This window comes from Mirounga leonina, unplaced genomic scaffold (genome assembly GCF_011800145.1).
Source record: "Mirounga leonina isolate KUSES-001 unplaced genomic scaffold, KU_Mleo_1.0 Mir_125, whole genome shotgun sequence".
In the NCBI taxonomy this organism is placed as follows: domain Eukaryota; kingdom Metazoa; phylum Chordata; class Mammalia; order Carnivora; family Phocidae; genus Mirounga; species Mirounga leonina.
In genome coordinates, this window is record NW_023270305.1 from 75,779,883 (window position 1) to 75,794,785 (window position 14,903).

Here is a 14,903-nt window from a genome sequence, read left to right on the forward strand (position 1 = left end):
CTGAGGGCAGTGAGAAGCCAAGATTCTAGCTTCACGGGACTCAGTTGGATGATGGTGCCATTTGCTGACATGGGATTTCAAAAGGAGGGAAAAGTTTTGAGAGGGAAGAAAACGAGTTTAGTTTTGGATATAATTGTGTTTATTATACAGTTATAATTGGGATGTCCAAGTGGAGATTTCCAGTAGGCCCAAAGATTGACAGGTTTATTGTTCAAGAAGAAATCTGATTTACAAGTCCTCTGTTAATTTGTAGATGTTAATCAAGGTCTTGGAAGTGAATTCAGACACCTAGTGAAGGTGTCCTGAATTGGAATAAATAGAGGGACAGGGCCCTGAAGGAAACAGTCAAGGAAGAAGAGCCTCCCAGAGATTGAGAATGAACTGCCAAAGTTCATTCAATGAACCAGACAGTGTGGTGTTATGGAAAACAGGTGAATGTTTTAAGTAGGGAAAGTGATAAACAAGTACCAAATATTGCAAAGAAGTCAAATATTATGAAATAAAAACTATTGAGAGAAGGAATGCTGTATATTTTTAATCATCTTTTATATTTTAACCTAAATCAACCAGTCCATCTATTCATTTACCCATCATTTATTTTTCAATACTTTTTTTTAAAGATTTTATTTATTTATTTGAGAGAGAGAGCATGAGTGTAGGGAAGGGCAGAGGGAGAGGGAGAAGCAGACTCTTGGCTGAGCAGGAAACACTCAGCAGGGGAGCCCTACTTGGGGCTCCATCCCAGGATCCTGAGATCATGGCCTGAGCCAAAACCAAGAGTGGGATGCTTAACTGACCGGGTCACCCGGGTGCCCCTTAATACTTTATCATTGGAAAATATGTTGGAAAATTTTATTTTTTCATGCATCTATTTTGAGTATATTTTCCCTGTATATGCTTAGTTAGCTATAAAAGGGGCTATAGCATATAGAATGTTTTTATTGCTGACACTTTAGGTGTGTGTGTGGAGGGAGGAGTGCTAACTTTCTCTCCCTCCCTCAAACTCCAGAATCTATGTATCCTCTGTCTTTCTCTATGTTCTTTTTATCATATGCATCCATATGTGTCAGTGGTAATAGTTGATGCACATTTATTTTGTTTCCACTTTCTTACCATTAATAAAATGTTCAGTAAACATCCTGTAATAATTCTTAGGTACTGTTGCTTTTATTTGTGTAGGAGAGAGTTCCAGTTGGGAGTTTATTGCTACAAAGTATGTGTACATCTTACATTTGAATAGATATTTCCACATAGCTTTCCAGGAAGGCAGTAGCAATCCACACTCCATTATTGATGTATGAGAGTGCCCCTTTTCCTACTGGCATTAGGTATTTTTTTCAGTAAGATGGGTGAACAGTGATTTTTTTCTTGCTACTTTAATTTTCATCTCCCTGACTTGAAATAAAGCTTTTTTCCCCTCCATATGTCAAATGTTTACTGAGCACTTTACTTGAGCCAGGCACTGTGAAGTAAACAAATCATTATCAAATAATTACCAGACAGTACTGACCCTTAGTACTCTCTAGGGATGATCCTGAGATTGCCCAATCCCCAAATTCCTTAGTATTGTCACAGTTTATGTTTTACCACACAGAGTGCAACTCACATATAAGCTGAAAGACTTAACTGACCCCAGTCAGACCCTTACTATTACCATATATATGGTTAAAGACATTTATAAAGCTTTTTTTTTTTTTTCTGGCACAGAGCTTGTCTGTCTTAAATATTAATACTCCTTCACTTCCATCTCTAACATTAATAGTTATATTTTTCTCAGGCCCACCTGGGTGGCTCAGTCAGTTGGACATCCAACTAGATTTGGGTTCAGGTCATGAGATCAAGCCCTGCCTGAGACCCTGCGCTGGGGGTGGAGCCTGTTTAGGATTCTCTCTCTCTCCCTCTGCCCCCCACTCCCGCGCACACACGCACACTCTCTTTCCCACTCTTTCAGAAAAAAACATATATTAGGGGCCATGTTTCATAAAACAATGGAATAATAATCAAATACATCTCATACAGGGTATTTTTGCATTTTGTTTATATGTATAAGTGTGTCCTAGGTGATCTAAATAGTAGTTATTACTGGGGGTCACAGAAAAGTGAGAAATACTGATGCCACATGGAAAAAGAAGTTCTTTAACCTGTGACTCCTGTGTGTTCAGTTGGGACCCTCATTAACAGACTTCCTCTTGTGTACCAGTCTTGTGGTATACATGTTTCGTATTAATGCTGCTATAATTGCAAATATCTAAGTGTACCAAATTTGGGATGGAGGAGGGAATCTTATTTGTGAATGACAAAACTTCAGGTTATAAACCCCTGAATATCAGGGACCTACACACAGTTTACCATAAGGTTTACAGAGATAAATACAGAAGAGCACAGAAATGCAGTGTCTAATGCAAATGAGTTGAAATGGGTAGAGTGGTGGGCGGCTTCTCAGAGGAGATGATAAGAGTCTTCAGGAGCAATTAGGAGTTACATGAAAAAAGAGAGGTATTCTGTTCTATGATGATATTAATAGGTACAGAAGAGACAGATGTACAGAGTCAGTGGATCTGGCAACAACAACTAATTGGTTATAGCAGTTATAATTGGTATAATAATTGGTGCAAGAATGGTGAGAGATGGGAAAGTTTGACAGGGCCCAGATTATGATTTGTTTTGCTATACTAAGGTACTTGATTTTTTTTTTTTTTTTAATCTTTCACTAATGAACATTGCACTGGCATTATAAGCAGTTGACAGTCATGGTGTACTACAAAGGTTACCCAGATTTTCTTAAATCCTCTGTCAGTATGATGTAAGAATGCTAATTTAGCTTTTTGAAATATTTATGACTTTTTAAAAAAGATTTATTTATTTTATATAGAGAGAGAGAGAAAGTGTGTGTGAGCAGAGGGAGAGGAAGAGAGAGAATCCTCAAGTAGATTCCCTCCTCCCCCTGATGAGCACAGAGCCTGACATGGGGCTCGATCTCAGGACCCTGAGATCATAACCTGAGCGAAACCAAGAGTTGAATGCTTAACTGACTGAACCACCCAGGCGCCCCTGATTTTTTTTTTTTTTAAGATTTTATTTTTAAGTAATCTCTACACCCAACATGGGGCTTGAACTTACCTCCCCGAGATCAAGAGTTGCACGCTCTACTGACTGAGCCCGCCAGGTGCCCCTATGACTTTTATAATAAGGAAAAGCAGTAGACCAGTTTTCTATTTTGAAAGCTCATATTACCAATTATCAATGATATGTCCTCTTAATTTTATTTTCTACTAAACACTTAGTGCTTAAACTTTCTGTGTTCACTGAGTCAGTACACCCCTTGTTAAATTGGACTGTCTGCCAAAGAATGATCAATGGCATTTGGTGGCTTAGCCCTTGTGTATTTTGATTTTATTGTAAAAACATTGTTGTTCTTGTCTTAAATATCTGTTCTTCTCTCATCTTATGGGCTCCTAGGAGCTTATAATGTCCTGTATTTATCATAGCATCCAGTTGGTTTATGATGGGGTCTTAATAAAGTTTACTGATAAATTTCTTAAAAACTCTTTGAAATTAAAAATTGACTTGCATTTGTATCAAATGCTGTCTGCAGCTCTGTAAATTAGTTACGTTTCCCCTAGGTAACTTGTGAATTTTTTTAAAAATCCCATTTTATTAGCAATGGAAATTAAAACTCCTTTGATGGGATAAGTTTTTTCTTTTGAGATCTCATCCTGTCCTTTAAAGGATAGATTTAGTGTACTAAATCTACTTGTATTATGCTTCATTGTTGTAAGTAGGATGATAAATTAGTTATTTATTGCTGCATAACAAGTTACCCCCAAATTTAGCAGCTTAAAACAGCAGACGTTTGTTATATCATGGTTTCTGTGCATCAGGATTGCAGGCACAGTTTTACTGGGTTTTCCCTCAGAGTCTCCCATAACGTAGCAGTCCAGGTGTTGGCTGTGGCTCCAGTAGTCTCAAGGCTGGAGGGTTGAAATCTACCTCCCCATTTGCTCATTGTGTGTGGGTAATAGCAGGATTCATCTCCTGCCAGGCTATTGGACTGGGTGGAGGCCACCCTCAGTTCTTGTCACGTGGGTCTCTGGAGGGCAGCTCACCACATCTGGCTTCCATTAGGTTGATTAAGAGAGGGGGAAAAAGAGGGAAGACAGTCTTTTTGTAACATGATCTTAAAGGTGACATTCTATCGCTTTCATAGTATTCTATTCATCAGAAGCAAGTTACTCAAGCAAGTTACAGAAGCCCACACTCAAGGGGAGATTGAACAAAAGGATGAATACCAGCGGTAGAATCACTGGGAGCCATCTTGGAAGCTATCTGCAACTATGAAAGACCCACATTACTTCTTTTTTATTAACTAAGTGTCTTGTGTGTTTAGGTCTTTCCCCTACAGCTGGTTTGTAAACCTCTTGAGAAAATAGCATAACCTTTGTATACCTACTCTGATGCCTAGTACAGTGCCCACAGATACCTCCTAGATCCTCACTGATCATTTCCTGAATTTAAACTTGTGAAGAGTTCTTACGTATAGGGATATGTGCATGTGTACATGTGTGTATGCACATGTGTATACATGTGAACACCTGCCACACTCCTTTTTGCCAGATAGATTAGTAACTTTAAGAAAACTGCAGTTTGACCATGTTTCATGTTTCCTTCTCTCAGTATGGCAATGTTCTTGTGGTTTTTTTTTTATTTTTTTATTGTTATGTTAATCCCAACAATGTTCTCGTTTTAACACCGCTCAAGTCTGCTTGACAGTTATTTCTGTTAAAATTCAGTAGATAGTGTGGCCCATAGTAGTTGCTTAAATTTGTTAAAAGAACTTGTAAAATAGTTTACTTTTGAGAATTTTATTATGAAAAAGCATGTTCAGTCAGGCATTTACAAAAATAGAATACTATAATGAATGCTATGTATATATATGTTAACCGGCTTCAACAGTTATTAATGTTTCGCAGTCCTGTTTCATCTGTCTCCCTACCTTTTTTTCTGTAAGCTTTTATGTAAATCTCAGACTTCCCATTATATTACTTATGTATATACTTGAATGTGCATCTCTAACAGGTAGATTTTAAAAGAAAAAACAAAACAAAACATAGGGGCACCTAGGTGGCTCAGTCCATTAAGCATCTGCCTTCGCTCGGGTCCTGATCTCAGGGTCCTGGGATCGAGCCCCGCATTGGGCTCCCTGCTCAGTGGGAAGTCTGTTCTCCCTCTCCCTCTGCCCCAACCCTCCACTCGTGCTCTGTCTCTCTTCTCTCAAATAAATAAATAAATCTTTAAAAAAACAAACATAAGCTTCCATGCCCCTATGCACGTATCTGACAGAATGAACAGTAATTTTAATATCATCTGATACCATATTCAAATTTCCCTGGTTGTCTCAGCAATTTTTTATAGCTGGTTTGTTTAAAGCACAATTCAAACAAAGCCCCTATATTTTATTTGGTTGGTAAGTATGTTAAGGCTCTAAATTTACAAGATTGTGTAAAGAAAATAAATGGTGAATTTTGCTTAAGTAGTGTAGTAGATTTCCTTGTTTAACCTTTTAATTGTCCATTTCCCTTTCAGCAGGGCACTCTATTTTCTCAGGAGGAATGAGTTCTTTCCCACTGGATACAGTCTGGAAGAACTATAATCTGAGGCATCTGACCCAAAGTAGCCCCATTAGGTAGTCCCTCCCGTGGGATCTTGAGCAGAGAGCTAAGGACAGTTGGAATAGTATTTTATCTTAGTGGCCACAGACTTCTTGAATGTGTTGTGGATCATTTGCGTTCCTGTTTTTTAGCTGCCTGCTTCAAGTTATAGTCCTGGGCCCCTGTTAGTCTTCTAAGAAATGTCTCTTTTGCTTAAGCAAAGCCATTTTCTTTTGCTTGCATTCAGAGACCTCTAGCTGATAAAAATATAAACTCATTCAAAAAGGTTACTATCCTTTCTAACTTGGTGTCCTTATATTGTTTCTATCCATGTTCTCTCTAATCTGACTTTAGTCTTTACCTTTCTTTTTATTCCTCAAAGTATTTTTTCTTTTGCCTTTTCTATTCAAATAAGTGGCAGATTCTTCTTTGTTCCATTTTTATCCACTTGAACAAAAAGGAAACTCCTTAATACTCGTAATATCATTAAAGTAGTGTGTAGCCCTGGCATTTGGCCAAATTTGGGACATCACTGCTCTGTCAGGATGTGTCTGCTTCTTTGGCAACCCGCTTGATTGAAATTATAGTTGTCTGACCCACTGATTATCTTAAAAAAGAAACAAATCTGTCAAGTTGTATCTATACCAGTCCATAAAAACAAAGTGTTAGGAAAATTCTCTGTCATAGCTTTTCAGTTGGAAATAGAACCTGTAGAAAATTTTGTTGGAGATTTGTACTTATCAGCAAAGCACGTTCTTTCCAGGAATTCTGGCTGTTCATAGCTAAAGATCTAGTGGATTCACATTCAGCATCATCTTACTTAATAGATTGTTCTAATGAGAAATGGACTTTTTTGAATGTAAATATTTTTGTGTGAATCATTGCTGGAATAATTTAGAACATTTATAAATCTATTCAGTAATCTGGTACTGATGCTGTGATGGCTTTATAATAAAACGGATGTCATATTCTTAGGCAGTGTATACAAATGTCTGAAAAGATTCTAAAGATCCTAAAGAGATTATGAAAAATAGCAAAGTAGGGACTTTTTAAAAAAATTCCTTTCTAAATGAACAAAAATAAATTTTTTACAGTTTTTTAAGCCTCAGTTATGTTAAAACTAAGAAAGCCGCCACATGTCACAAAGTCTGAAGAATATAGACAGACACAAGATAATTTTAAATCAAGTGAAGAAATGAATCTTCAAGCCAATAATCAACTCTTTGCTTGAGGTGATACTAAAATGTTGTCGGAACAAAAGTAAAGGAACAGTGTGGGAGAGAGAGATGAAGAAAACACAAATTATTTTACTATAACTGCTTCACACTGTCAAGGACATTCTTAAAAGGTTGGGTTAGGGAGAGCTGTATAAAACAGGAGATAAGACAAGAAGATATGATTAAAGAAATAGTTAAGGAAAGATTTTTGGAGATAGACCAGTGATTTAAGAGCTAAAAATTCAGAGTGGCTGCAGAATTAACACCACAGAAAACAAAAAAATCCCAAGGATTAAAGGTTTAAAAATCATACAGGATGCAGAACAAAGAGATAATAAGACTGAGAGAAGCTGATATGAATGGAGGACAGAAAAACAGATAATTTCTGTGGTCGAAGAAGAAAACAGTAAGTAAGTGAGAATTCAATGAGTGTTACTTTCTGAAGTTGGCAGAAGAAATAATTTAAACATTTTATTCGGAGACATATAGGTAATCATTACTAAAATAAAAGCAGGCTGTCTGGTGTCTAAATCGCCGGATCAAGAGACAAATATAAAAAAAACTATAGACCATCTAGCAAAAGAAAGAAAACAGGAATGAAAGGATAAAAACAAGATAAAATAAGATGGAAAATGAGACAGTATCTATTAAGTCCATTTAAGTAGGATATTCTCATGTATTAAAAAACCTCAGATTGACTCAAAACCTAGTGATGCAAAATTTAAATGAAAAATATGGGCAGTGATATTCCAGGGAAAGGCAAGGGGAAGTTTGAAAAAGTTACAATATTACGATTCAACAAAATTAAATTCAAGGTAAAAGTATTGCCTGAGAATGGAACACTTGATAATTTGAAGGGTACAATTTGCCTGATGATAGAACTCTTCTGAACTAATTAGTACATTGAATGTACCACTGAAACATACAAAGGAAATATATAGGAAACAGGAAAATAATTAATAAAATACTATAGCTGTTGTTCTCCTGGCTCACATACAGTATAAAGGGGTGCTTAAATTTTTTTCTTATTTTCTTCCTTTAATTGTTCTGTCTACTTTACAACCACTGTATCATTGCTCTTTGAATATGAAGTATTCAGTCCATCAAACCTGTCTCCCCTTACTCTGCAGACCCATCTCTTGTCCTGTTTCATAAAAAAAAAAAAAAGGTCATAAGACAAGTAATCTTACCTTTCCGTCTACTTTCCCTCACAAACTGTGTTGTTTCTTTGCATGGTAAAATAGATGTTTTTAGTCTAACACTAATGCCTGCCATTTCCCCTACTTTGATGGTGTTACATCATGTCCCATGCTGATTATTAACAGACGGCATCTCCAGCTCAGATCTCTCCTGTGTACACACCCACAGAGCCATCTGCCTCCAGGACACCTATCTCTCCCAGGCTGCCCATCAAGCATCTCAAACTTGTCATGCCCCAAATTGAACTCATCACTTTCCTCCTAATCTTACTCTTCCTTTAGAACTCATTACTTCAGTGGATGGAAGTCTCCCACATTCACTGGGAAACTCATTTCTCCTGACGGCTGTGGTTGGTGATTGGTGGGAAGTGTAGTGGGGTCACCTGTATTACAAATGGATTGTTTAGTTATGGACCAAAACATTTTGTCATATGACTTACGAAACCAGCAACGTAATCATCCTTTTGGTAGTGGAACATTGGGGAAAATCACCTCTACTGAGTGACAGCTGCTTTCTCCTCTAGATCCATAGCTTTGCCATGATTCTTGGCGCAGACAGGCATTTTCTCTTCACTTTGAATACGGGAAGCAGCATCTTCCCGTATTCAAAGAAAATATGAAATCATAAAAAAAAGAAACAGAAGCAAAACCCTGGAAAAAGTAAAAATATAATAAGATGGTAAAACTCCTGAGATGAGGATTTGGTGCTGTTGGCACTGGCTGTGGGGAGAGGTAACAGGGGTGTACAAAAAGGCTGTATAAGGGCAGGCTAACTATACGTAAGCAAGTTTGGGTCATGTTTTTACTGATTGATAGTGACACTGTATTTTATAAAGCATCTTAAGATTCTCAATTAATAATATAAAGAGAGAAACTCCTTGTGCTCCCCTGAGGAAAAATAAACTATAAAGTTTCATGGAATTTTAAAATGCCCTATCTTGCTCATTTAAGAGTAGCAAGAAATCATTTTATCACTATTTTGATTTGTGAGAGTTTAAGAACATCATTTTTACTATTAATAGGTTATTGTAATATTTCTCCTGTATTTTTTCTTCTGCTTTTTATTGTTACTATAGTGACAAATTATTAGTTACTTGAATCTCTGATTCTCAAAGGGTTAGGGAATGGATGAGGCAGGGATGGTGTTGGTGTTGGTATGCGTGAAAGAGAATTTATGTTAATGAAAAGGGAAGTGAATGAGTTACTAAGAATTACAGTTCTTAAGGTCTGAATTGCTTAAGAGTGTTTAAAATTGTTGAGGCTGGGATGAAATTTGAGAACCACAGATTAAGATTTTGAGAAAAGCCAGGACCAAAAATATCTGTTCTAGTTATATCCAGCTACTGAATGTGGCTGAACAGTCATTTGAAAATATTTTTCTGGTTCTTTAGCACCCTTTATTGTAGGTGAACTATTAATGCCTTGAGGGGAAATTCCTAGTGCTACAGCATAAAAGGATCAACAGCAGCAAGTGTGATATCATTACTGATAGTTTAAAAGGATGGGAAAGCCCTTATTTCTGTTAGTGTATTGAACCAAATTAATGATAAATCATGTCAGTGCTTAGTGAAGCAGTTTCTTCACTGTATCAGCTTAAAATAAGGACCACAGAATAGTCTCAAGCTAAGCTAAGCTATTATTTTAAGGCATTGAAAGATGGGCCATATTTGTACCCTTAAACAAGGTGACTACCAGTAGCCTAAGTGTGTTATCCCCCAGTACATGCTCCTTCCTTCCCTTGACTTCTGCTTGCTGGGTACTGTCTGCACGTGCATTTGCCTCTTTTTAAGGGAGTGACATTTTACTCTTCATTGCCTTTGTGTCAAATATCACAACTAGTTGACGTTGATCAATCGGTATCAAATGTGGATGTTTGTAGTAGATAAGGAGGTAGCATATTACTTACAGGTATTTTGGGTTTTAATGTGTTGAAATGCCAGTAGTTTAAACTACTATGTAAGGAGAGGCTTTTATAAGCAAGCTTTTGAGCGGAGGACAATTTCTAACAGCTTTCTTAACAGGCCTTTTACCTGTTCCCAGACTCTTGCCAACTGAGTACTATAATAAAGACAACTGTTTGAACATCCTTATTCATTTACAGACCGTGGCATACAAGATCATTATTTAACTTAAAATCTTTTCTCTTTTTGTTTATATTTTCTGCTAGATACTAAGGCTAAGGCACACCACAGGTGTAACAACAAAGAAAAATGTTGCAGCCTTAAGACGTGAAACTTACACAGTGGATTTTATTAAAAAGCAGATTGAAGAGTTCAACATAGGAAAGAGACATTTAGCCAACATGATGGGAGAAGATCCAGAAACTTTTACTCAAGAGGATATTGACGTAAGTGCAATTACTCTGTTGGGAAAGTAATTGCTGTAGAGTTTGTTTTTTTATGATTTACTTATTTTAGACGGAGAGAGAGCGCACTAGAGGGGAGGGGCAGAGGATGAGAGAAACTGAAGCAGACTCTGTGCTGGGCTCGGAGCCTGACGCGGGGCTCAATCTCATGACCCTGAGATCACGACCTGAGACAAAACCAAGAGTTGGACCCTTAACCAACTGTGCTACTCAGGCGCCCCTAGCTCTGTGTCAATTTTAATCAAACTGTCAGAATAAGGACAAAAACCACTATGTATTGCAAGTTGGAACCATGGTTTCAAAGAGAGATGCTACTCTGTATTTGAAGCATTATGAAGCATAGTGAGTTTTAGATTTTAATGAGAAATGGATAATTTTCTTGATTCAAGAATTAGGAGCCACTGTGAATGCTCATACACAATGTGGAAACATTTAACCTATTGTGGAGTCTTAAACTCAGCTTTCTTACAAAATGATAAAACAGATGGTGATGGAAATATAGTGAAGTTTACAGGAAATCCCATAAGTAAACCTGAGTTGAGTGTTTTTTATTATCTTAACTATGTATTTGAATTTTCAAAGTCAGGGCATGTTCTAAATGATTTGAGAATTAAAGTTAGAACTCTGTTATTGTGGGGCGCCTGGGTGGCTCAGTTGGTTAAGCGACTGCCTTCGGCTCAGGTCAGGATCCCAGGATCCTGGGATCGAGACCCACATCGGGCTCCCGGCTCAGCAGGAAGCCTGCTTCTCCCTCTCCCACTCCCCCTGCTTGTGTTCCTGCTCTCGCTGTCTCTGTCTCTGTCAAATAAATAAATAAAATCTTTAAAAAAAAAAAAAAAAGAACTCTGTTCCTCTCTTGAGTTTTTCTAACCCTAATAAAAGTAGTAATAATAAATAATACTTTTTTGCCAGACATCCCAACATAGCTAGCAAAGGTACTTAAAATTTAACCACTTTGCAGCTTGTTCTAACTTTTTTAAATTTTGTTTTGATTTCCAGTATAGTTAATGTACAATGTTATATTAGTTTTCAGGTATACAATATAGTGACTTAACACTACATCACCCAGTGGTCATCATGACAAGTGCCCTTAATCCCCATCACTTATTTCACCCATCCCCCTCACCCCCTCCCCTCTGGTAACCATAGTTTTGTTCTATATAGTTAAAGAGTCTACTTCTTGGTTTGTCTCTCTCTTTTTTTTTTCCTTTGCTCATTTTTTGTTTTCTTGGTTTCCTAAATTCCACATGTGAGTGAAATCATATTGTATTTGTTTTTCTCTGACTTCTTTCACTTAGCATTATACTCTAGCTCCATCCATGTCATCGCAAATGGCAAGATTTCATTATTTTTTATGGCTGAATGATATTCCAGTGTGCATATATGTGTGTGTGTGTATCACATCTTCTTTATCCATTCATCTATCCATTGACATTTGGACTGCTTCCATGATTTGGCTATTGTAAGTAATGCTGTTATAAACATAGGGATGCATGTAATCCCTTTGAATTAGTGTTTTGGGGTTGTGTTTTTTGGGGGGGTTTTTTTTGTTTGTTTGTTTTGGTAAATACTCAGTAGTGTGATTGCTGGATCATAGGGTAGTTCTGTTTTTAACTTTTTGAGGAATCTCCATACTGTTTTCCACAGTGGCTGTACCAGTTTGCATTCCCACCAACAGTGCACAAGGGTTCCTTTTTCTCCATATCCTCGTCAATATCTGTTGTTTCTTGTGTTGCTGATTTTAGCCATTCTGACAGGTATGAGGTAATGATGTTGGAGCATCTTTTCATGTGTCTCTTGGCCATCTGGATGTCTTCTTTGGAGAAATGCCTGTTCATGTCTTCTGCCCATTTTTAATTGGATTATTTGCTTTTTGGGTGTTGAGTTGTCTGTGTATGCTTTGTTAAATGCTTTTTCTCTATCTATTGAGATGATCATATGGCTTTTATCCTTTCTCTTATTGATGTGATATATCATGTTGATTGATTTGTGATAATTGAACCACCCGTGCATCTGGGAATAAATCTACCACTTAATTGTGGTGAATGATTTTTTAATGTATTGTTGGATTTGGTTTGATAGTATTTTGTTGAGATTTTTGCATCTAACTGATACTAATCTGTAGTTTTCTTGTATGTCTCTGTCTCATTTTGATATCAGGATAATACTTGGCCTCATTGAATGAGTTGGTAGGTATTTTCCTCTCTTTTTAGAAGAGTTTGTGAAGAGTTGGTATTAATTCTTTAAATGTTTGGTTGAATTCATTCAGCCTTGGGATGTTTTGTGGGTAATTTTCTTTATATTACTGTTTACATTTAAAACTGGCCCTTCCCTCTCTCCTTGTGACCTGTGTGTCCCTGAGTAACTGTTATGAGCAAGAGGATCCCACTACCCAGCTGAGTTTACTACCTTTTTGGGTATACATGGAGATATTCAGCTCATTGAAAGAAACAGAATTGTTCAACAGTTTTGTAATTCTGTCTGAGAAGATAACCGTTTTCATAATGTTAGTATTAAAAAATTATATGTTGTTTGGAGTGGTTAGTTCAGTGGTTGGATCTTTAATCAGAATATTTTTGGGTTGTTAAAAATATTTTCAAGAGGATTTAACTTCTAGGTAGTAGACATGGCATATAATTTAATTCATTTACCTGGTTGAAAGCCTAGGCTTACTGTATAATTTTCACATTGGTAAATTAGGTGCCATTGTATTACTGTTACTATTAAATGCAATAAGTAAAATCTACCATAATTTGAATCCTTCACTAGTTCTCTGATTGCCTTTGTCACACAAATCTTCCATCCCACCTAAGACTGCGTGTTGAGGAGAACAGTAGGAAGTACTCTTGAGTATATTGATTTATCATTGAGTGATCCACACCGGAGGTGATATCATAACCCGCAGGTTGAGATTTTGTCTCACCCAGCACATTGCCTAAATGCCTGTGTGGAAGTGTTAGCTCCTTTCACACCGGTGACATAATTCTGCTATGTTAGACTTACCTGCAAGTGATTGATCTGCCTCACTAAGTCTCATATTTTATATCAATTAACTCTTTGGGCATTTTATTAAATTTAGTGGACTCTCATTGGCATCTAAGTAGATGTAAAAGCAAAAGAGGACAGTGACAGCCAACTGTTACCAAAGCATTAAAATTACATACCCATTGTGGTTCCTGGTTTTGTGTATGTTTTCAAAACTGTTATTTTTGTTTGAGATTTGGCTGTATATATACCCTGAAAGAGAGTATATAGCTAATGAGTCTAATGTAGCATTTCCATACTGACAAAATGCTTAGTTATTTCTAAAGACAAAACCAAATAATTTGATATCCAAAATCAGGAAAATATTTTAAGCTTCCAGATAATTTTTGGAAGAATGTCATGATTGCTTTTATATAGTTAGAGGTTATAATGCTTTTTGTAATGTGTTTGGCTTTTAATACAGAATTTAAAACTAGATACAGTAATTTTTCTCTTATTTTAAATGATCAGGAAATTCGATATTCCACAGAAGTGAAGTTTCCAGATAAGGGAAACCTATTTTTAATTGTTACTGGTTATGAAAAATACCACCACTTATTAAAAACCTCCTATATACTTTGAAGATGCTTTCTGGGAGCCTGATTTACATTACCACATTCAGTCAGAAAAATGTTGTGGGGTCTTTATTGTTGAGGAACCCAGAGCTGTACAAGGTTTTCCTGTATGCAAAGTCTGTTTTTCCACACTTTCAAAGATTAATTTTTTGGGTAACATTTTCTAAAATAGTGTTCTCCCCAACCTTATTTAGTAGAGTATAGTGAGTATAATTTAACCTTACAGTGCCTCAGGATTTTCCTGTTAGTATGGTTGTTAACCTGATACCGTGGCTGGGGCTCATAGTTCCTGTTTGTCCCTGTGCTGAATGGCCTGGCCATGCTCTAGTACTGATTCCTGTCATCTCCTTTCCTGTCAGGATGTCTGTGTGCACACATCTGCCTCTGGCCCTCTCACCTTCCAGCCTTCTGGCATAACTAAACTTGGTAGGCCTGTGAATTAAAACTAAGAGCCCTTGGACTTGGCGTGAGGCCCTGTGTGCCCTTCCTACTGAGTAAAATCATGAATTTATGTCATCTATGTTAACTCTTCATAGGCATTTTTTTTGTGGGTTTCTAGGTTTAGAAGTTTATTCCAGAAGGTTGAACTTGAATAGAAATCTGGCCCCTGGCCTTACTGAGTCCAGCATATAGATACGTAAAAATTGTGCCTAGCTGATCTTACATGTTAGCATTTCTTTAAGTTATAAAGGTTTTTAAAGAGTACAGATGTGGGTTGGTAAAATAGGAAGGATATGACATAAAATTTTATGAATAAAAATAATTCTGTTTGTCACTTTTAATATTTACTTAAAAGTTACGTTATTTAGAAGTTTATTATTAAAGCTGCAGCATTGTATATCTGCTACATTTGTTTTTGCAAAATTACTTTTTTA

At 36.7% G+C, this 14,903-nt stretch overlaps 1 protein-coding gene across 2 annotated transcripts in view; it reads left to right on the forward strand.

Moving 5' to 3' along the window:
- Nucleotides 1–14,903, forward strand: part of MRPS9 (mitochondrial ribosomal protein S9) — a 61,465-nt gene that overhangs the window by 710 nt on the left and 45,852 nt on the right. For both annotated transcript variants that reach the window (XM_035001867.1, XM_035001868.1), the window contains exon 2: nucleotides 10,232–10,411. In XM_035001867.1, coding sequence (XP_034857758.1) covers nucleotides 10,232–10,411 — 180 coding nt within the window. The remainder of the gene's footprint in view (nucleotides 1–10,231; nucleotides 10,412–14,903) is intronic.